At 50.1% G+C, this 23,047-nt stretch overlaps 1 protein-coding gene across 2 annotated transcripts in view; it reads left to right on the forward strand.

Moving 5' to 3' along the window:
- Window positions 1–1,343: 1,343 nt before the first annotated feature.
- Window positions 1,344–23,047, forward strand: part of PI4KB (phosphatidylinositol 4-kinase beta) — a 45,012-nt gene continuing 23,308 nt past the window's right edge. For both annotated transcript variants that reach the window (XM_035098945.3, XM_035098946.3), the window contains exons 1-3: window positions 1,344–1,588; window positions 3,401–3,523; window positions 14,237–15,219. In XM_035098945.3, the coding sequence (XP_034954836.3) occupies window positions 14,266–15,219 (954 nt within the window). In that variant the 5' untranslated portion in view covers window positions 1,344–1,588; window positions 3,401–3,523; window positions 14,237–14,265. The remainder of the gene's footprint in view (window positions 1,589–3,400; window positions 3,524–14,236; window positions 15,220–23,047) is intronic.

Consider the following 23,047-nt stretch of genomic DNA (forward strand, 5'->3'; position numbering starts at 1 on the left):
TGTAATTAATGAAATGAAATATTGATGTTTATTTTTGTATTATTGTAACTATTTGTTTTATTACTGTGGAATTTCCAAAAGAAAGCATTTGTAAAAATTAAAAGAAAAAGAAAAAAATAGTAAGTTGCATTACTGAAATAAATGCACTTTTCAGCGATATTCTAATTTTCCGAGTTTCACCTGCTATTTATGCTCCTTCATGGATCACTCCCTTGTCGTGGCGAAGGGGCTTGAATAACTCAGAGAAGCTATGAGCTATGCCGTGCAGGGCCATCCAAACGGACAGGTCATAGTGGAGTTTTGACTAAACGTGATCCACCTGGAGCAGGAACTGGCAAGTCACTCCAGTATCCCTGCCAAGAAAACTCCATGAACAAAAACAACAGGGATTAAAAGTTATGACGCTGGAAGATGAGCTACGGTTTTCCCAGTACTGTAGTGATGTATGGAAGTAAGAGCTGGACCATAAAGAGGGCTGATTGCCGAAGAATTGATGCTTTTGAATTATGGTCCTGGAGGAGACTCTTTAGAATCCCATGGACTGCAAGAAGATCAAACCTATCCATTCTGAAGGAAATCAGCCCTGAGTGCTCACTGGAAGGACAGATCCTGAAGCTGAGGCTCCAATACTTTGGCCACCTCATGAGAAGAGAAGACTCCCTGGAAAAGACCCTGATGCTGGGAAAGATTGAGGGGACGACTGCAGGAGATGGATGGACAGTGTTCTTGAAGATACCAACACGAGTCTGACCAAACTGCGGGAGACAGTGGAAAACAGGAATGCCTGGCGTGATCTGGTCCATGGGGTCACGAAGAGTCGGACACGACTAAACAACAACAGGCAACTTTACACACATTTTACTTACAAAGGAAAACGGAATTATATCAATTTAACATACAATTTATAAAATGATATATATATATTTATAAATAAGAATTTATATTTTTATATTTATAAATAAGTATTTATAAAATAAATATATATATAAAAGGCGGCCCCAATCCCTGACCCCTTCACGAAGCCACCGACTGCCCTGCACGCAGCGAGCCCCTCTCGACCCGAGCGCCCTCCTTCAGCAGCACGCGACACACAGCGGGGGAACCCGCTGCTCATGCGCGCGACTCCGGAGCGCCGGCCCCGCCTTCTTTTTCCTTTTCCTCCTCCTCCCCCCAATCAGGCGCTGGCTTAGACACCTACGGCCCTCCTCTCCATTGCCGCCAACGGGCCCTGAGTTGAGGTCCTTCGCCTTCTCCGGGGGGGGAGAAGGGGGGTTTGAGTCGGTTAAAAAAAATCGTGCGTGGCGTGTGTGGAGAAAGTGAATCTGAGGTGGAGGGGGCGGGAGTTTATTTATTTATTTACCTCGCGGCGGGGCGGATAGGGAGGAGGGGAGAAGGAGGCCCCCTCAGGCGGCGGCGAGGGCAGCCCCGGAGCTGGGCCCGGCGACGGCGGCGGCTGGAAGAGGCTGAGGCGGCCGGAGGGAGAGACAGGGAGACTGAAAGACAGAGAGAGAGGCCGCAGAGGGGCGCCTGCTCCTCCCTCCCTCCCTCCCTCCTCGCCGCCGCCTCTCTCTCATGGACACAGCGAGAGGTGAGTGTGGGAAGGCGGGCAGGCACCTCTGAGGGCACCCCTGGGGGGTCCTCCGTCCCCTCCCCCCTGACGCCCCCTCCCTCAAGGGCCCCTGCCCGCCCATTCCCCCTCTCCTGCCCCAGGGGCCCATGGGTCATTTCGCACCCCCTCCCCTTCACGCCCCCCCCGCACAAGCCCAGGAACTGCCCCCCGTCTTTTGCCCCAGGGGGGCTCAAGCGCCCTTCTCCTCCCTTCAACCCCCCCTGCCCCCGCCCCACTGACAGACCGCCTCTGGATCCAGCCCTCGTTGCCCCCGCTCCAGTTCCTCCTCTGCCCCCGTTTCTTTCCTTCTGACCATAGCTGCCAAGTTTTCCCTTTTCTCGCGAGGAAGCCTATTCAGCATAATGGAATTTCCCTTAAAAAAAGGGATAACTTGGCAGCTATGCTTCTGACACGTAAGAGCCCCCACTGTTCAGGTCTCCCTGTTCCTCCTTCTCCCGTAAAACTGCCCCATTGGCTCCTGGGGTTTCTTTCCTCGGCCCCCAGTTTCCTCAAGTGGATCCCACCAGCCTTGATTTCCTCTCCCCTGCCCCACTCCCACCTACTCTCTTGCCCCATTGGCTTCTGGGAGCCTTTGGCTTTTCAACACCCCCCCTCCAAAATATTATTTCCCTTATACCCCCTTGTTTTGCATCTCTCCCCACATCCCAGCCTCCACTCTCTTGTCCCCCTCTTGTTGCCCCACTGATCTCTGGGATTTAGTGGCCTCTGTCCACCCCCATTTCTGCAAATTAATACTGGCCCCCTTTCTGCTACCCCCTCAATTCAACTCTTTCCATTCCATTCCCTGACCCCCATTTTCCTTTCTCCCGTCCTTGGATATGAGACACCTTCCTCACCATTGCTCCTCTATTACCTCTGACCCATTTATCTGTAACATTAATGTCATGCAACAGCTTTAGGGTTTAAATCAGATGACTTCTTCTAAAACAAAACATATTTTGGAGGCTAGTAACTTTCTGCAGGCATATTTCCACACCAGTTGTATTCCACAACTCCTCAAGACTGCCATTTTTTGTTCTTGATGTTAAGGAGTGCTGGGGTTTTAATACCTCACCTTTTTCTTCTTCCCCACACCACTTCCTCCGGGATTTTTCAGAGTACTTTTCACCCTCCTCGCTGAGTTGCCAAGGAGCAAGTTTCTCTTTTAAAAGCTCTTTCAATTATACTCTTGCTTCCTTGTAGGGTTGGGAAGATGTGGCTTTGCCTGTGGTGTAGGGAAAGGAGAGTCAAAGCAAGTTTGCCAACGGTCCTCAGAGCATTTCTGAGTCCTTGCTGTTTTTGCAGCTCTCCGTGCTGAGTGGGCTTTTCTAAGCTTCAGAGACATCCGATTCCAATTACACTTTTACTTTGCAGTTTCTCTGCCTCTTCCACCTCTCCTCTTCCGAGCATTTCCACTCCAGATTGTCTTATAAACCTACCCACCAAGTTTATGATTGTTTTGACATCCCTATATCCCTGCCCACCTTTCCCCCTTGTGAGAACAGGTACAGGGTTTGAGCCAGGCCTTGGACTTGAACCATAGTGCCCTGAATGTGTATACCAGCTTCCGTTCTGATATTTCAGACTTCGAGGATGAACGCCACCCCTTCAAAAATGGAATGTGCTTTTGAACATGAAGTGATGTGTGGCATTCCTCCAGATTTCTGCAAACACCTTCCTGGTATTTCATTGTTTGAGAGAGACCCCAAACCTCTGCATTAAAACTGAAAGGTTGAGCAAAACGTTTCCTCCATTTCCCCTCCCAACACATCTCCCTTTTCTTCCCTACAGCTGTGAAGGATCATAGGAGAGAATCCCTTTGAGTCCCCATCTGCAAAGATGGCTGACTCGGCTGGCATTGTGGGCGAGCGTCTCAGCAGGGGCAAGCTGCCCGGTTGGATGGGCACGAGAGAGGTGAGTGGTGGACAGGCCTCCTTCTCTGGGCATGCGTCTGGGCACCACTCCTCTGTGGTGTATTGGGCTAGTTAGTACTTCGTAATTCTTTGATTTTCAAGAAGAGGAGGAGGGAATCATGATGAACTGCAGGTGTGGGCAACCTCTGGCCCTCCAGTTGTTGCTCTACTACCGCTACCCTCATTGCTCAGTTGGTTAGAGCATGGTGCTGATAATGCCAAGGTTGCAAGTTCAATCCCTGTATGGGACAACTGCATATTCCTGCATTGCAGGGAGTTGGACTAGATGATGCTCAGGGTCCCTTCCAACTCTACAATTCTAAGATCCCTGACTGTTGCCCTTACTTGCTGAGGCTAATGGGAGTTGTAGTGCAGCAACATCTGGAAGGCCAGAGATTGCCCTGCATCCAATTTCCTTCTTTCTTACCTCTCAAGTCTGGGCTGTTTCCTTCCCCTTTTATCCGGTGCTCCAATCCAAAGCAGACACACACCCCAACCTCTTTCAGCCAATGATTCAACGAGCCTGTTTGCCAGTAAGAAGCTGGGGGCCCTCAGCATCCTGTTTATTTGCAGCACCAGTAACACACGAAAAGGCTTCCAGAATGGCTGGTTAAAACAAGGCAGTCTCTGCTCACAGGCTTGCAATCTAAATGGCATCACACAAAAGGAAAGAGGGGCAGGGAGGGAAACTCAGGCACAGATTCTGAAAATGTTTAAATAGCAGTTCTATTTAATGGGAATAGTTCAGGGCTAGGAGGCTCCTGATGGAGCTGGTCTTTCTGCGGAGGCGACAGAACGAGCGCTGCTTTCTGTCTGGCTGGCTGAGGCTTCTTCCAGGTGGGTTTTGAGGGGAGAGGAAGCATGATGGAGCTGGTCTTCCAGCAGAGCTGAAGGGGTCCCCTGAGGATTCCATGAAACACCCTGCCTGGGTGCCTGTTGTGTTCTGTGCTGGTACTGCTGTTCCCTTCTCACTTTTTAGGTACTTTTGTCATCCTTTCCAGAGGGGGCAGCTATCTCTTGCGTTAAGAAGGATAGACCCTTGCGGCACCTTAAAGGGCTAACAAACTTCTTGTGGCACAAGCATCCTTCAGAGGCATGAATTGTTACCCTGAGTTTTCTAGTGTTGGCTGCTAGCCATGATGCCTACGCTTTGCCTCTATGGTCTGGGGCAGTAATGCTTCTGAATACTAGTTGCTGGAAACCGCAGGAGGGGAAAGGGCTCTTGTGCTCGGGTCCTGCTTGTGGGTTTCCCACAGGCACCTGGCTGGCTGGCTGCTGTGAGAAAAGGATGCTGGATGAGATGGGCTTCAGCAGGGCCCCTCTTCTGTTCTTAGGTCCATGTTGCCACTATCTGTCCTCTGCATTTCATTTGCCTCTGACCTTGCCGCTTACAGTTCTCCCCCCACTCCTGAAACTGCATATAGCTCAATATAACACTTTGTATTGCCTACCATACTTTGCAAGAGTTTATGCCACACAAAAAAATCATTCATCTTTTAAAGTTGCCAAAATACTTTGTTCTTGTTTGTAAATTGTAGCAGTAGTTGTTTGTGTTTAGGCATTCAGTTTTAAACACCCAGAGGACTCTGCATGTGAGCCTTCCCCACCCTGATGCCCTCCAGATATTGTTGGATTACTACCATATTCCCTGAAAGGAGGAACACAGGATGCTATCAAGTTAGGGGTGGGTGGCACTGCCTTGCAGTGGTTACATTCCTAGTTGGATGGTTGTTTCCAGAGGGTGATGCTTGGGGAGCGCTCTTTGGCGCCGTGGAGCCTTCAAGGTGGAATTCCTCCGGGTCCAGTTTTATCCCCCATGCTGTTTTAACATCTACACGAAACCGCTGAGTAGGGTCATCCATAATTTTGGAGTACGTTGTCAGCAATATGCTGGTGCCACATAGCTCCTCTTCTCCTCCTTTACATCTCCAGGTGTGGCGGTGGATGAGCCAAGCCGTTGTCTTTCCTCAGTAATGCACGGGATGAGAGACAACAAATTGAAGCTCAGTCCAAATAAGACTGAGGCTCTGTTAGGGGGTTACACTCCCCCTGAAGGAGCAGGTACGCAGCTTGGGGGTGCTCAGGTGGCCTCAACGGCATGGAATGCCTTCCACCAGCTTTGGCTGGTTTCCTAGCTGCGCCCCTATCTGGACAGGGCTAGCCTAATTTCTGTCATCTGTACTCTGGTAACCTCTAGGTTAGATTACTGCAACACGTTATACCTGTGCTGCCTCTGAAGGCGGTTCGGAAACTTCAGCTGGTGCAGATTTCAGCGGCCAGGTTGCTCGATGGGGAAAGACGGTTTGAGCATATTACACTGATCCTGGTCCAACTGCACTGACTGCCAGTTAGCTTTGGGGCCCAATTCAAAGTGCTGGTTTTGACTTAAGAAGTCTTCAACGGCCAGGACCACAAGAGCTCAAGGACCGCCTATCCCTATATGAACCGACTTAGATCCTGCCACGGTCATTTGAGCCCCTTCTTTGTGTGCCTCCTCCACATGAAAATGAGCCTTTTCTGCGATGGCTCCCTGTTTATGGAATGCTCTCTCCAGAAACGTTCAACTGGCACCTTCATTACATATCTTTAGCCACCAAGCAAAAACATTCCTCTTAAGTCTTTGGCCAACACACGCACACGCACACACACACACACACACACACACACAGCTTAATTGGCCAAAGACTTAAGAGGAATGTTTTTGCCTGACAGTTAAAGATATGTAATAGGAGGGGTGGTATTATTATTACAGTAATGATAATATATTCTACCAAGTCAGACCCTTGATCTTTTTAGCTTCGTACTGTCTACACTGACTGGCAGCAGCTCTCCTCTCTCAGTCCTACCTCCAAATGCCTGGGACCTTCTGCATGTAAAGCGGGAGCCCTATATGTCACTAGCTTTAAAATGAATACTAAGATTCCAGTCCTCATGGTCATGATCCAAGATTTGACTTGGGAGTCTATGTAGCTCTGTATTGTCTATGCTGGCAGACAGCATCTCTCTGGGTTTCAGACGGAGCCCTCCTAGTCCTGCCTGAAGATGGCAGGGATTGAACCCGGGACCTTCTGCATGCAAAGCAGGTGCTCTACCACTGAGCTACCGCCTTTCCCCAGGTTAGATCAGTTAGGCAAATTACCTCTCTCATCATAGACACATAGAGCTGCAGAGTTGGAAGGGACCTGAGGGGTCATCTAGTCCAAACCCCTTTCAGTGCTCACAGTGACCCTGTCAGGAATGGGTGAGGAGGCTGTGGCCCTCCAGCTCTTGCTGGACTACATCCCCTGCCAGCCTCCCTGACCTTTGGGCATGCTGGTTGCTGGGAGTTGGAGTCCAGCGAAAGACTTCCGATATGCCCCGCCCTTCCTGTAAGGTAGACCAGCATTATTCATCGCCCAGCACAGGCAGGTGGTTGCAAAGGGGGCGAGTCAACTGCAATAGAATGGTGTGGGATGGCGAAGTGGTTTTCCAGCGCTCATGGCCCTCTGTGTGCATGTGAGCACATGGCTCTGATATTCCAGCCTGCGAGAACTCTGGGAGTGATGAATCTTGTCGCCGCTGCTTCAGAAGCAAACCCCAGGCAGTTGCCACCATCTCCGTGTGACTCAGTGGCTTGGTTCAGACTTGCCTCTATGTCTGTGTACATTAAAAAAAAAAAAGTACACTCATCCTGCTAAATTGCCCTTGCACAAGTTCATCTGCCTGCTCCTCCCCACCCACTGTTGATGCTGCAAAGTTCCCTGGGATCACTGCCTTCTTGGGTAGAAATCTAGGGCCTCCTCATCAGCTGTATTCATTTCAATCACGATCATACCGCTTTGTTCCATTGTGGCTTTCCCCCAAAGAATCCTGGGAGCTGTAGTATGTTCAGGGTGCTTAAAATTGTTAGGAGCAGGCCTCAGTTCCTCTTACAGAGCTACAGTTATCAGAGTAGTTTAACCACCCCTCATTAGCAAGACATGGAAGGGTCCCCCCCCCTTCTGTCTTATTGTTTGCATCATTTTTCAGTTTGCAAAACCTGGTTTAAAACTTGTTTGCGCAAACCCGTTTGAAGGTGGTTTGCAGAAGCCCATTTCCCTGCTGCGGCCCCCAAGCTTAAGGCATCCTGGGAATTTTAGTTCTTTGAAGGAGCTAGGGGTGACTAACAGGAAGCGCCCTGGTCCCCTCAGGAAACTACAGGTTCCAGGATTCCTTGCTGCAGCTATATTTTCCAATCCACAGAGAGAGGGATTGATTGTTAAACTGCTCTATTAATTGTCGCCCTGTGAGGGGGAACAAGGGTCTCCTGCCAAGAATTTTCAGCACCCTGAACAAACTACAGTTTGCAGTATGTTTTGGGGGAAGCCACAGCTCTTTAAAGTGGTATTATAGTGCATATGGGGGGGGGGCTACTTATTTCAAAAGCCCTCCCCTGCTACGTGCCTCCAGCCTCTGGCATTTCAAAGATAGGCTGCCTCTGCAAGTGGAGGTTGCATGTAGCATCGTGACCTATTAGCCTCTTCAGGATTACAGGCTGCCAAATTATTTTCCCGTCCTAGTTCAAGGTCTGGGCTTTGAGCTTTTAAAAGCAGGGGTGTGGGAACCTGTGGCTCTCCACATCCTGTGGTTGGGCTCTCAGCTCCCATCAGCCCTAAGAGCCAGTGTGGTCAGGGGGATGATGATGATGATGATAGCTGGAATGCAGCAACACCCGACGCGCCACAGGTTCTCCACCCCTGTATTAAGGCCCCAAAACAGCCCAGAGACGCACCACCTCCAATCATGTCCTTTAAGGCCCTCTGCAGATACCTTGCTCTCTGTCCCTGGTGGCAGCTTCCCGGAGCAGAGCCTTCTCTACAGTGACACCCCGCCTCCCCCCGCAGCCCCCTTGTAGAATTCCTGGCTGAAGGAAGAGAGGACAGCAGCCAAGGAGAGAGATGTAAGAAATTATTGACTTATGAAGACTGGAGGGAGCATGGAGGTGTCTGGGGAGGGGAGGAGAGGAGATTACAGGCGAGGACCTTGAACAATGAGGACTAGAATCTTGAGATTTATGCAAAGCATCAGCACAAGGGGCCTGGGGTTGATTCAGGGGACTGAGTGGCCCTGCCTGCAGCTACCAGAATCTGTCTGTTGGAGTGCGCAAGTTTCTGATGCGTCCGGAGTGTTTTGGGCCGACCGGACAGGAGACTTTTAATTTCTTTTTTTAAGCCTTCCCTGGCTCGGACTCTGTAGAAAAAGCCTAATCCTGTCCAGCGAGTCTTTCCTCTACACCAAGAAGAGTCCTATGCTTGAAAGATGGTGGGGGTTTTCCCAACTGCCCTGTTTAATTTAGGTCTGGATGGTGCTGCCTTCCTAGGGGGGTGTAATCCTGTTCTTCACCCCCACCCCAAAGTCCCTGCTTTTCCTGTTTTCGACTTCAAGCTAGGCCTGCTTTCCTTGACCTTTGAAGCTATTTCTTGACATGGAGATGGAGAAGGGGAGGAGGCTGAGGGGACGTTGTGGTGCTTAACGCAGGCCTCGTAAGTGGGGCGCACACTCGAAGCTTCAATGAGAGCCATGTGTTCTGTCCTTGGGAGGTGGGTGGGCAGCAAATTCTGCAAAAACGCTGAGCCTTGGAGAGGAAAGTAACACCGTTTAATAGCCACCAGATGTCTGGAGCTTATCCTGGCGCTATCTGGGCTGGTTCAACAATCCCAGCTTCCAGCTTCTCATGCATGGAGTAATTAACTTGGAGAGATCACTAATCCTCTGCCACGGGGTGCAGCCATTGCCTAGGACAGCCCTTTAAAACAATATAATAATTTTTATTTTTAAGTTTAGCTCTCCTGGATGGCTGTAAAAGAGCTTTGGACGAATACGTGATGCCGGAAAAGGCTACGATTCACAATGGCTGTGCTCTGCCTCCACGGTCAGATGCAGTAATGCTTCTGAATACCAGTTGCTGGAAGCCATGGGAGGAGAAAGGATTCTTGCACAGAACCTCCATGCCCAGGGATAATCTACCTCTGAATACCAGATATTGTGGAGCAACGATTGGAGAATACCGGGGCACTCCGGTCTTGCTTGTGGGCTTCCTATTGGAGCATCTGGTTGGCCACTGTGAGAACAGGATGCCGGGCTAGATGGGTCCCCTTTGGCCTGATCCAGAAGGCAGGCTCTTCTGATGTTCCTAACTCCTTTTGGATGGTTTCACGTCCTTAACTTTGTGTTTTGCATCAGGTTGCCTCTGATGCAAAGACCCGTCAAAATGAATGTGTGTGACTAAGCTAGGGTGATTAATTTCAATGGGTCTACTTGGAGTAAAATTTTGTTGGGTACAGCCCATTGACTATGCTGTCATTCCCCCCCTTCCATATATATATAGTTTAAAGCACAATCTGTTTTGGATGAGCAAGGTGAAGAAAAATGTGGCTAAATATGAGAGGAGGGCCTGTGTGGGAATCCCCTGAGAGCTGCCTCATCCTCTGGCAGTGGAGAGCTAATTGGCTCTTGGCCTCAGGCATGAGCTCCCTGCTGGAATTCCCCTCCCCATTCTCTCCTGCTTCCTCCCAAACAGGAGCTGTGAATTTGGGGAAACTGCTTCTCTTCCTTGTCAAATCCCCCCCCAAAAAACAACAACCGTGGGGATGATGCTGCTGGCCTGCCTTGCAGGGCTGTTGTAAAGATTTGCAAGAGAGCCTGGATTAACCTGAGTCCGCTGAAAGCAGCAGCTCTTCCACATTTATTTTAAGCATTGGTGTGGGGGAGAGGGAGAGAGGGAGAGGGAGAGAGGGACGAAAGATCATAGAAGGCAAAATTCCTCTGGAGCTTTTGATGAGAGAAGCCGGCCATGCCCATGGCCCCACCTTCCAGTGGTTACATCACACGCTAAGCAGATAAAACTGGGTATTCATTCCATCCTTTAATTAGTAGGGAGTCATTTAATTTCGGACCCTGTGACCTGCTAGCATGTTCTTCGCAGGCTGCAAATCCTCTCCTGTATGGCGCTTTGAATTTGGGAGTGTTATTGGCAGGAAGCTCCTCTAAGTGAAAGCTTCCCTTTTTGGAAAGAAGGGGATTAATTCTTCTGCACTGTGTGTGTGTGTGTGTGTTAATCTCTGGGTCCGTAAGGAAGCATAGCTCTGCTGCAGTGACTCTATAACATTTGAAGATCACAAGGGAAGGGATGAAGCTCGGGGGCAAAGCATCTGCTCAGCATGCAGAAAGTTCAGCCCCCGCCATCTCCAGGACAGACTCCTTACCTGAAGCCCTGGAGAACCACTGCCAGTCGGTGTAGACAATACTCGGCCAGTGCGACCCAGGGGCTGACTGTGAAAAGCATCTTCCTGTGTTTTCCTGTTGAATCAGCCCTTTATTCACAACCATGAGGACTGTAGCCTTGAATTATCTTTTGGGGAAGGACAGCAGTGAGCACCTGCACTGAATGCAGAAGGCCCCGGGTTCAATGCCTAGTGGCACCTCCAAGTAGAGCTGGGGAAAGACTCCCTCTTTAAACCCCTGAAGAGACTCTGCCACTGAGTGTCAGCAGTACTGCGCTTAGTTGGACTCAAGGGTCTGAGTTGGTGCCAGGGAGTTTTCTGCATCCCAGGGACTCGCAGGTTCTGGCTTCAGTCAGTAGCCAGCTGTTGACTTCTGCTTGCCACAGACCCTTTCATTTGCCTGATAGATTTGTGGCTGTCAGCGGACTCAGGGGTGGGGCCTCTCCATCCTCTCCTCTGGGCTTACTGCCATGCTGCCCAGATCTTCCTACTTCCTTGACCTGTGTTCGGTTCACCTGCCTCTACGTCTGCACCTGTTCTTTGGCGCTCTTGATACTTCTCCACGTGTTGCCCAAGTTCTCTTTGCTTGCCGGTCCCGTCCAGTTCCTTTCTGTGCAGCCCACTTCCCACCCTCTTTTGTGTCCCTTGCCTCTCTTCTCCTCCGGGCTTTGCATCCATGGGGAGCCTACACACACCGGTGGTCTACATCTCAATTAATTTACTTCCTGGAACATGAACTTTTAATTGCTCCTCTCAGAAGTCTTCCTTCTTGCAAAATGACTCGTCCTGCCAAGACTCTTGTGCCTAAATTTCAGCTTCTTTTACTTCACTGCCTAAGTGTGAAATTGTTTTGGTTTTTTTTAAAAAATAGTTAAGTCATGAAGGCTTTTTATTAGCTACACAGCATGATGAATAAATAGCAGAAATGAGGGGGAGATGTTTAAATTCTGCTTCCTGCAAATGGCTTCTTTGGGGTTTGTTCACAGGTGGCAGGGGTGGGGGCCGAAAGGGGCCCTGCAACTCTCTCTATTTGCCCCTTGTTTAATAAACCTCTGATGGACTACTTAATGGTCTTCTGCTTACCCCCCACCCCCGGCCTCCCTTAATCTCCACCCCCACAGCTCCAAATTTGTTAGTGCTGCTATTGGGGGGCTGGGAGCAGAGGTGTGTTCGGATTCTGAAACACAGTTTCCATCCTATGCAGAAGATGCCCCTCTTTGCTCTGACCTTGGGATGCACATATATTCTAGGACCTAACCTGTTGCTGTAATTTGTTTAAAACTTTTTAAATGCTGCATTTCAAAGTGTTGCAACCTGCCCTGGAACCTTAGCTTGAAGGGCAGGTAATAAATCAAATTATTATTAATTATAATATTTGTTTATTTGTTTATTTATTCATTGCATTCATATCTCACCTTTTTTTTTTATCCAAGGAGCTCGAGGTGGTGTTTGTGGTTTTCGCCTGCCCACCTCATTTAATCCCTGCCGCAACCCTATGAGGCAGGTTAGGCTGAGGGAGGTAGCAACTTGCCCTCAAAGTCACACCCAGTGAGCTTCATGAGGCATTGTGGGCGGATTTGAACCTTGGTCTCTCCCAGGTCCTGGTCTGACACTAACCACTATGCCACCACCAGAAGCTCTTGCCAGCAGGGCTGGCGTTTCGGCTGGGCCCAGTCAGTAAAGGTCACGCAGCTCCCGCCAGGAAATCGAAATGGTGATCCATGAGTACGGATCCGTTAGACACTTGCAGCAAACAGAGACTGCTGCCTGTCCACCTGCATGCTGTTCCTGCACCATTAAACAAATCCTGTTAACGACCTCGGTCTGGTACGACCTGTGCCATGGAACTGTGCTGGATCTACATAGGGCTGGGGGAGATTTTAGTATTTAAACAGCGCCTTCTTGCTGCACAGGCAACATTCTTAGTTCTGGGACAACCACAAGTTGAGTCACCAGGTTCCAAAATGGTGCAGCTGCTTTCGTAAGGCTGCTCTGGGAACAATATTACTACGTTCATTTTTTATATATCCCACCATTTTCCCATACTGAGACTTCAAGCGGCTTACACAAATTAAAACAACACAGATAAAATACAGGAGACTGAAAGCAAATAATAATTTACTACAAATAATAGTAAAAAATAAATTCAAGCATAATAGAATTAACACAACATCAAAACAGATACTGTATGTTAAAATACAGGCAGTAAATGCATCACAGCACCATTTAAAAGCCAGTCAGTTCTCGAAAGCCTGTTCGAATAAAACAGTGTTCACTTGCTGGCTGAAGGACAGCAAAGAGGGTGCCTGTCTGACTTCTCTAAGGAAGGAGTTTCAAAGTCGGGGAGCCACCACCAAAAAGGCCTGCCTTCTCCCACCAAATGTGCCTCTGACAGTGGCAGGACGGAAAGAAGGATATGCAGCCTCTCCCCACATCGTGAGAGAAGTATCCCCACTCTCTATCTGCCTCCCACACTCCAGGAGTCTTCATTGGTTTCCCAGGTGTTAGAAAAGCTTTAAGCATATGTGTGTGGCCAGTGGTAAAAAAAAGGAGGGGGGCTCTTTATGCTCTACAGTTAATTTTTCTAAGAAGCTTCTGCCATCTTCTGCTGTGGCATCAGGACTGGAGGTCACAAGCAAGCCTTGAACTGGTGACCCCAGGGATCTTGGGCAGGGTTCAGTCCAAAGTGACCACCTCTGGCCAAAGGAGGGGAGCTGCTGTGAAAATGCAGTAAATTAATAGTATCAATAGTGTTGATACTGCAGGGGAGAAGGGTTTGTTTCTACCTTAAGAATGGGTGGCAAAAGTGGGATTTGAATCCTAGCCGCTCTCTGTACATTGGGCCACACAGTCGCTCTCGTCAAGTGGGAAAGCAAACCCGCTTTAGGCAGCCTTGTCAAAACGCTGGTCACCTGTGGTGAGTCAGAAATGGTTTCTGGTGACCAAGGAGGAGGAAGTTTGGCACTCATCCGCTCCCCCCTTTTTTAGGCTACAGATGACTAGGATAGGTCTATGCACTGGTCATCTTGTGGGCCTTTTTCCAGCCTGTATTTGCTGCAAAAGAATCTTCTTTCTACGAATAACCATAGTCTTGGTGGTGGAATGTGAAATGGGATTGTCCGTTTGTTTGTTTTTAAGCACTGAAATACAAGCTGTATTTAGCAGGACCACAGCTCAGCGATAATCTGCTTTGTGTGTGCAGAAGGTCCCAGGTTCAATCCCTTGCAGCGTTTCTAGGCAAGGCTGGATATGTTCCCTGCCAGTCAGTGTAGTCAATACTGAGCCAGATGTACCTATTAAACCAGACCTTACTTGCAACCATGAGGACTAGAGTCTTAGTTTGCCTTTTGGGGAAGGACACCAGCTCATCGAGAGAACACCTATGTTGCTGTGTAAGACCAGCGCTCTGTACCCCCAGGCTGCCCAATGAGCGCACATTCTCTTTTAATTTCCTCTCCTGGTTTGCTTTCCAGCTTTGAAAGAGCACAGACCCACCTTGGATATGAGTGACTCTGATGCAGACGTGCCGCCGCCAGGGGAGGAAGAGGAGGAGGAGGAGGCGCTGGCTGCAGCGGTGCTGCCGCCCCCGGGAAATGGCGGGGTGGCCGCCCTGGGGGTCATCACAGAAGGCGTGGGCGAGCTGGCGGTCATTGACCCCGAGGTGGCCAAGAAGGCCTGTGAGGAGGTGCTGGAGAAGGTCAAGCTGATGCACTGCATCTCTCCCGACGGGTCCATCCAGCTGAAGGACGGCAGCGCAGGCGCAGCTCGCCGGCCTGGCCTGGCCCTGCTAAACGGCAGCCCCGGCGAGTGCTGCGAGATTAAGTGCCTGGACGACCCTCCGGACAAGATCCGGGAGGAGGAGGAGCAGCACGCGCCCAACTCGGTGAAGAGCGCCCGGCGGCGCCAGAAGAACAACTCGGCCAAGCAGTCGTGGCTGCTGCGCCTGTTCGAGTCGAAGCTCTTCGACATCTCCATGGCGATTTCGTACCTGTACAACTCGAAGGAGCCCGGTGTGCAGGCCTACATCGGGAACCGGCTGTTCTGCTTCCGCAACGAGGACGTGGACTTCTACCTGCCGCAGCTGCTGAACATGTACATCCACATGGACGAGGACGTGGGCGACGCCATCAAGCCCTACATCGTCCACCGCTGCCGGCAGAGCATCAACTTCTCCCTGCAGTGCGCCCTCCTGCTGGGTGCCTACTCCTCGGACATGCACATCTCCACCCAGCGCCACTCCCGCGGGACCAAGCTGCGGAAGCTCATCCTCTCCGACGAGCTCAAGCCGGCCCACCGGAAGAGGGAGCTGCCAGCCCTCGGCCCGGCCCCTGAGGCGGGGCTCTCCCCCTCCAAAAGGACACACCAGAGGTCCAAGTCAGACGCCACTGTCGGCATCCACCTCAGCAGCAACCTGAAGAGGACCGCTAGCAACCCCAAAGTGGAGAACGACGACGAGGTAACGTGGTGTGAGGGGCGTTCCCAGATTCACGGGGCGGGGGGATAGGTTACTGTGGGGCTTATCCTTTTCTCCGTTATTTAGCTTTTAATCCTTGTGAAAACATATATATCAGGAGAGGGGAAATTCTGCATAGCGTGGGCTTCCAGCTCTGTGGCAAGTTGGTAGGAAGAGGCCATTTTCGTGCCAGAGAGCTGGGTATAAGGTAAGACACATGCCAACCAGGTTGTGGCTGCTTTCCTGGCTCAGCCTGGTCCTCCTCCTTTTGGAGTCGTGCCTGATTTAGCTGCTAGTTTTCATGCGGATCCAATGTGGGACAGGGTGGTTTTCCATTTCTGCTGCTAATCGGGACCGCTTGATCCTGAGCATCTCTTGGGACGATGTAATCAGGCATTGCCAACCAATCCCCCCAATAGCGGCAGAGGAAAAGAGAGAGGCCGGGGGGCACATGTGTGTTGCCCTGATCGCCCACCATTGCCTCCAATCCTGTGTTTACAATTTTTATATATGTACCCTCTTCCTCAAGGGTCTTGCGATCGAAAATCCACACGTATTAGGGCAGCCTTGGGAAAGGGCTGTGGTCCTGGGGTGGAGCACCTGATTGGCATGCTGAGTGCCCCAGTTTCCATCCCTGGCATCTCCAGGTAGGGCTGCTTGAAAACCCTGGAGAGCTGCTGCCAGTCAGCGTCCCAGCAGGACCATGGGTATAACTCCATCTAAGGCAGCTTCTTGTGTTCCTTCCCCAGCATGACACCTTCCAGATGTTTCGGGCTCCCAGCTCCCAGCCGTATTGTTTGCTCCAGGCCAGTGGTGCCGGCTGAGTTGATGGGAGCTGGGAGCCTGAAACATCTGGGGGAAACCGTGCTAGATAAGGAGATGCTTACAGGAGTCGGTGTCATTAATATGACATATTGGGAATATGTGGGTGAGGTTCTAGGCCTCCCGCTCTGAGGAATGGGGTAAGTGGACCTGGGGGTGGGTGATGGGGAAGATGGCAACCCCAGGGGCTAGCCGCGCTCACTGTTCGGAGAGTATCCTAGCCCTGGCTAGCCACTGATTGACAGTGCCATAGGACAGTGGGCAGGGCCTAGTTTTAGCTCCGCCTCTACAGTCGATAAAGCTGTCTTGGCGCTGGTATTTTGTTCTCTTCATGAATTTAACTCCTCTCTTCCACCCAGTGGTGTTGATGTTATGATTTCTCTGTTTTTGGAAACAAACAAACGTGTAGAAAATAAACTTTGAAACCCAGAGTATTAATTTGCTTGGCTATCCTTGCCAAAATTGGTGATGGATCTTGACTGAGATAGAGAGAGGGAACATAAGGTCCTGTGTGTTCCACGGGGAAATCCCACCAAAAATCTTCTTGGTTTTTGATGGAGACAGGGATGGTGAGCATCTTTGGCTTTCCAGGTGTTCCTGGACTGCCACTCCCATCATCTCTCATGGTTGGCTATGCTGCCAACTGGGGCTGAAAGGTTCCCCAGCCTTGCAGTAGTGGGGAACAAATGTATCCAGGGGTATTCATGGAATTATGGTCTAGTTTTGCATGTTGTGATTTTTAATCCCAAGCTTCTTCCAGGGAGCTCAGGGTGGGTATGTGGCTCTTCCTCATCCTTTCCTGTGGACCCTCACAACAACCCTGTGAGGTAGGCCAGGCCCTCCAGGGAGCTTTCTGGCCAGGCAGGGGTAGAAACCCACGTTTTGCTGGTCCAACACTCTAAAAAGCAGCTGATGTGGTGCCTTTCAGATGTTGTTGGGCCATAACTCCCATCATTCCTCACCCTCGTTTATTGTAATTAATAAAACAGGCTCCCCACCCCACCCAAAGCAAGATCCTTTCTGCCGTCTGCCTTTCACCAGAAAAACGGGTGAAAGAATTAAAAAGTGGAGGAAAGAGATTGTGGTGGGAACACGGATACCCAGTGCTACACCAGCTGCTGAATCTAAGTGGGTGTGGACATGGTGAAAGACCCTGGGGATTCCCATGCTTGGGGGTGAGGAACAAAAGTTGGAGAGCTTTAAATCATGGGTGGGGAACGTCTTTGGCTCTGCAGACCAGAGCCTTATCAGGATCAGCCTCCAGCGGCCAAATTTGGTGTCAAATAGGTGACATCATTTTGGCGTCATGTGATTGACAAGTGGGAGCTGAAATGCATCAGGCCTCTACGGTGCTGCTGGATGTGTCTGTTCTGGCGTCCACATGGGACCGCGATCTCTCTCTCTTTCCAGCCCTCGATCTGGCAAAAATATTGGTCTCCGTGAACTCAGCCAGCAGAGGCGAGCCAAGAGGTCTACTTTCACTCTTTCTTTCTTTCTTTCTTTCTTTCTTTCTTTCTTTCTTTCTTTCTTTCTTTCTTTCTCTCTCTCTCTCTCTCTCTCTCTCTCTCTCTCTCTCTCTCTCTCTCTCTCTCTCTCTTTCTCTCTCCTACCCCCTTGGCGCACGTTGTTGGAGTTAATCTATGCAGAAACTCTGGAGTGGAATTTCAGTATCACTGGAGCAGCAACTGAATACTTAATGCGCCAGAACTTCCCCTGCCTCTCCGTAGACTCGGGCTTGCGTCAGACGCGGTTGCCGAGTGGTCTTGACTTGGCTGTCCTTTGGGCATGGGGCTTTTGAGAGATGTGGGGGCCCCTTGATAAAGCCTAGGGGGAAGTAAGGGGGTGGGTTCGCTGGGATTTTGTGATATAACTGGGAAGCTATGTGGTATCTACTTAGGACCTCGTGGTTCCATAAGGACATCAGAGGGGCCTGGCTGCTGGGTCAGGCAAAGGGGGTCTATCCCATCCAGCATCCTTCTCTCACAGTGGCCAAGCAGATGCCCCAAAGGGAAGCCCATAAGCTCGCAGGACCTGAGTGCAGCAGTAACAACTCTCCCCGCCTGCGAATCCCAGTTACTTTTTCTTAATCCTCATCTTGGAGTGGGGAGGACACAGCCATTGTGACCAGCAGCCTTTGATAGCCTTATCCTCCATGAATTTGTCTAATCTGCTTTTAACGATGGGGGGGCGGTGAACATGCTTGAAATGCCGAGTTACCAGGAGCCAGCCTCAAATTTTTTAGCGTATGAAGTGAATAAAAGAAATTCCAGAAATTTCTTTTTCAGGCGTTGAGCTGCATGGAATTCTTCTGAGCCTATGCATGTGGAGAAACCGGGCTTCTTTCCTCCCCTCTTCTCTCATTTTTAAAAATCACATTTCCACCCCATGCTTCCTCCAATGAAATTGCAGTTGCGTGCGTGGGAGAGGTGTATATGATCCTGCCCACACAACAACCTTGCGAGGTAGGCTAGCACCGGCATTCAGAAGCGAGCACTCTTGTCAGGTGCTGCATGCTGACTTGGGGCGCAAAGGCAATCTTCCCCAGACCGTCCTGGCCAAGTCAGAACAATTGACCACCCTATACGCTCTTGATTCCCAGGCTTGTCTTCCAGATGGCTCCAAAGGTGGCTCATAGAGCCCTTTCCACTCCCTGCTGCTTCATTGTTCGCAGGGGAACAATGGGCTGATAGAAAGCCACTCGCCAACTGGAAACCGGAGCCCTGAATGCTTATTAATTCATGCAGGGCTGGATTTCTCCTGGCGACGTCCGGAGAGTCTTCTGGGCCCGAAGGCCGCAAGAGATGTTCCGAGGAAAATGTGGGAAATGCTTTGGCTGAGGCTGAGCACTTCTTAAAAATTGCGGTTCTGGTCGCCTCACCTCAAAAGGGATATTGTAGAGTTGGAAGAGGGAGGGGACGGAGCAACTCCCCTATAAAGAGAGGTTGCAGTTTGGGGACTTAGTTTAGAGAAAATGTGAGTAAGAGGCAATATGATAGAAGTTTATAAAATTATGCACAGCATTGAGAGAGAGGGAGAAATATTTTACCTCTCCCATGACACTAAAATTCAATGACATCCTGAATGCTGGAAGAGTCAGGATACTTAAATTAAAGGACTTTTTCACGCAGCACAGAGTTAAACGGTGGAACTCCCTCCCACAGGAGGCAGTGATGGCCACCAACCTAGATGGCTTTAAAAGAACATTAGACAAATTTGTGGAGAAGGAGAGGGCTATTGATGGCTACCAGCCATGATGGCTGTGCTCTGCCTCCAGTCGGAGGCAGCAATGCTTCTCCATACCAGTGACTGGAGGCCGAAGGAGAGGAGGGGGCTCTTGTGCTTGGATCCTGCTTCTGAGTTGTCTATTGAGGCATCTGTTTGGTCACTGTGGGAACAGGATGCTGTGCTAGATGGTGTGGGAATGTTGAGGGTGACAGGAGAGGATATATTGATTATTAATATTCTTCCTAACGCGCTCTGGCAAGTTTCTTTATATAGCAGAGTGCATTCCCCTTCTTACGCTGCAGAAAGTTGGTTGCACACATGTGTGAGTCTCTTAAGACAACAAACAATTCAATCTGGCTTCCCCAGATTGAGATATGTTCTGTTATTCCTGGTAAGACCCCTTCGATCCCTCCTAAAAGAATAAAATGGGATGCTGATGGCACTGTGGGTTAAACCACTGTGCCGCTTGGGCTTGCCAGTTGAAAGGTCGGCGGTTCAAATCCCCGTGACTGCGTGAGCTCCCATTGTTCAGTCCCAGCTCCTGCAGTGCAAGTAGATAAATAGGTACCGCTCTGGCAGGAAGGTAAACGGCATTTCCGTGTGCTGCTCTGGTTTTGCCAGAAGCGGCTTAGTCATGCTGGCCACATGACCCAAAAAAACTGTCTGCGGAAGCGGACAAACGTCGGCTCCCTCGGCCTGTAAAGCGAGATGAGCGCCACAACCCCAGAGTCGTTCGTGCCTGGACTTAATTGTCAGGGGTTCCTTTACCTTTACCTAAAAGAATAAAGACACAACAGTCTTATTCATAAGTAACAAAAAAGTAGCTTTACTCATGATCAGGCAGAGCACAGTGTGATCTCTGAAGGCAACCTTTAGGCTTAAAGTTACAAACATGTACAAACAGGTTTACCCCATATGGGAGACAACCTGGGGGACTGTTGCTGGCAGCCAGCAGTCCAGTCCAGGTGAATTAGGAAATTCGCAGGATGAAAAAGAAGATCGAAGAGAGGAAGGTGGCTGCGTGACTTGGCCTTTTACCAGGTCTGAAAGGTCACACCCACCTACTAGTCACATGCAAGAAAGGATGCTCCAGGCCAGGAGGAACAGGAAGTTTTGACTGGCTGGACCAACTCTAGCATGACCACTCTAGCAAAACAGGTATTGTTGTACTTGACTGCTCCCAGTGGATTACAACCCACAGATGGGACATTGGCCTGATCCAGCCGCCTCTTCTTACGTTCTTATGCTTTGGTTGGTCTGAGCGCGTCTTAATATTACCCCTTAGTCTCATCACCTCTTAAAATGCACACTTTAGCACACAAATTGCTAACTCCATTAGCATTGACTACTTTAGCAGGAGTCTGCCTCTCGCTTGAGCTGGGCCTGGTGGATCTGGAGGCTTCCTGTGATTGATGTGACCCTTTACACTAATAATCTACCATTGTTGCAAAGGATCCTCATATTCCTTGCTTCGGTTTATGTCAGGGAGGGAATACCTGCCCACTATACCTGTTACGTATATGTGTGTGTGTCTTGCCCCTAGGAATGCACCCTCCCCCTCCTCTGACAGCTTTCCACCGAGGTAGTGAAACCCTTAGCCATAAAGCAGTAGGCTTGCCGTGATTTAATTTGGTGGCCGGACCTCTGGGCGCTTCATTTCCCTCTCTCCAGCCCTTGGACCCTCTCCCCAGGCCCCCCACCCTTCTCGCTGGCAGTGCTGTGGGCCCCCCTTAAGTGCCTTCACTTAGCTGGAGCATGTCCTTGAACCATGATATTTGGGTGGAGGGGTGCGTCTGCATGCAGGGGAAGTATGAAAGCCTCTCACTTTTTGCACAGCTGTGGTGTAGGCCTACTGTGGAGAGGTAAGAGCTGCCTCTGTCGCCCTGCCTCCTTTTCCCTCTGGCCCCGCCCACCACTGGCACGCGGCCTCCTGAAGCTTGCCAAGAAGGAAATGCAGCCCTCGTGACTGAAAAGGCTTCTTCAACCCCTCTCAACCAGGAGCAGAAGGCAGATGAAGGCTCTACCAGGAGATCTCTGGGCAGTTGGCAGCTGAAAAGCTCCTCCCTCTTGCTTCAGTTGTGAGTGAATATCAGGTGTGGGTTTTTCCTTCTACCGAAGGGCTTTGCATGCCAGGCTCTGAGCTCAAAAGGCATGCCCTGCCCCTCTGCGCCAGCTGTGCATGTGCCCATCTGGGCCACTGTTTTGAAATCGGCTTCTTGGCAGCAACCATGCCAACAGATCCTGCAGTCCTGATGTCTGCCTAATTTAAAGTATTGCAGAGTTACCAAGTGAGGACGGTCTCTTTTTCTTCACTTTTTTTTAAAAAAGCCTTAAGAACAGAAGCTTGAGCTTCCCTCCCTCCCTCCCTCCCTCCCTCCTTCATAGAATCATAGAGTTGGAAGAGACCACAAGGGCCATCCAGTCCAACCCCCTGCCAAGCAGGAAACACCATCAAAGCATTCCTGACATATGCCTGTCAAGCCTCTGCTTATAGACCTCCAAAGAAGAAGACTCTGCCACACTCCTTGGCAGCAAATTCCACTGCCGAACAGCTCTTACTGTCAGGAAGTTCTTCCTAAAGTTTAGGTGGAATCTTCTTTCTTGTAGTTTGAATCCATTGCTCCGTGTCCGCTTCTCTGGAGCAGCAGAAAACAACCTTTCACCCTCTATATGACATCCTTTTATATATTTGAACATGGCTATCATATCACCCCTTAACCTTCTCTTCTCCAGGCTAAACATACCCAGCTCCCTAAGCCGTTCCTCATAAGGCATTGTTTCCAGGCCTTTGACCATTTTGGTTGCCCTCCTCTGGACACGTTCCAGCTTGTCAGTATCCTTCTTGAACTGTGGTGCCCAGAACTGGACACAGTACTCCAGGTGAGGTCTGACCATAGCAGAATACAGTGGTACTATTACTTCCCTTGATCTAGACGCTAAACTCCTATTGATGCAGCCCAGAATTGCATTGGCGTTTTTAGCTGCTGCATCACACTGTTGACTCATGTCAAGTTTGTGGTCTACCAAGACTCCTAGATCCTTTTCACATGTACTGCTCTCAAGCCAGGTGTCTCCCATCCTGTATTTGTGCCTTTCATTTTTTTTGCCCAAGTGTAGTACTTTACATTTCTCCTTGTTAAAATTCATCTTGTTTGCTTTGGCCCAGTTGTCTAATCTGTTAAGGTCATTCTGAAGTGTGATCCTGTCCTCTGGGGTATTAGCCACCCCTCCTAATTTGGTGTGATCTGCAAACCTGCTCAGGATGCCCTCAAGCCCATCATCCAAGTCATTGATAAAGATGTTGAATAAGACTGGGCCCAAGACAGAACTAACTCACTCTCTCTCTCTCTCTCTCTCTCTCTCTCTCTCTCTCTCTCTCTCTCTCTCTCTCTCTCTCTGGCATTTGCACCTGGGCAGGTAATATTCCAGGGGGTGCTGGAGGGGGAGCCGGTTGTGTCCTGCCAGGAAATCCTTGCTGTGTAACATGAGAGCGCTTAGGAACCTGCTTTGCGGTGACACAGCAGGCAGTCGTTTTTTGTCTCTGTGTGTTTGGCAGAGCTGGGCAACCTTTGCGCAGGGAGCCCCCCCCCCCTGCTCTGAGGTCTCTGTGGCAACTGGGTGAGAGTGACTCAGGATGATTCAGACACCGACAAGTGGAGAGTGGGGAAATATCAACATCACTGCAGAGGTTTCCTGTTTTGGATTTGGAAACCAGGTGAAATCGGACAAGGGCTTCCGCCTTCTCTGATCCCTTGTGAAAAGGGCTTTTTAATGTCAAGATGGG

This window comes from Zootoca vivipara, chromosome 16 (genome assembly GCF_965207765.1).
Source record: "Zootoca vivipara chromosome 16, rZooViv2.hap1.1, whole genome shotgun sequence".
Taxonomy (NCBI): domain Eukaryota; kingdom Metazoa; phylum Chordata; class Lepidosauria; order Squamata; family Lacertidae; genus Zootoca; species Zootoca vivipara.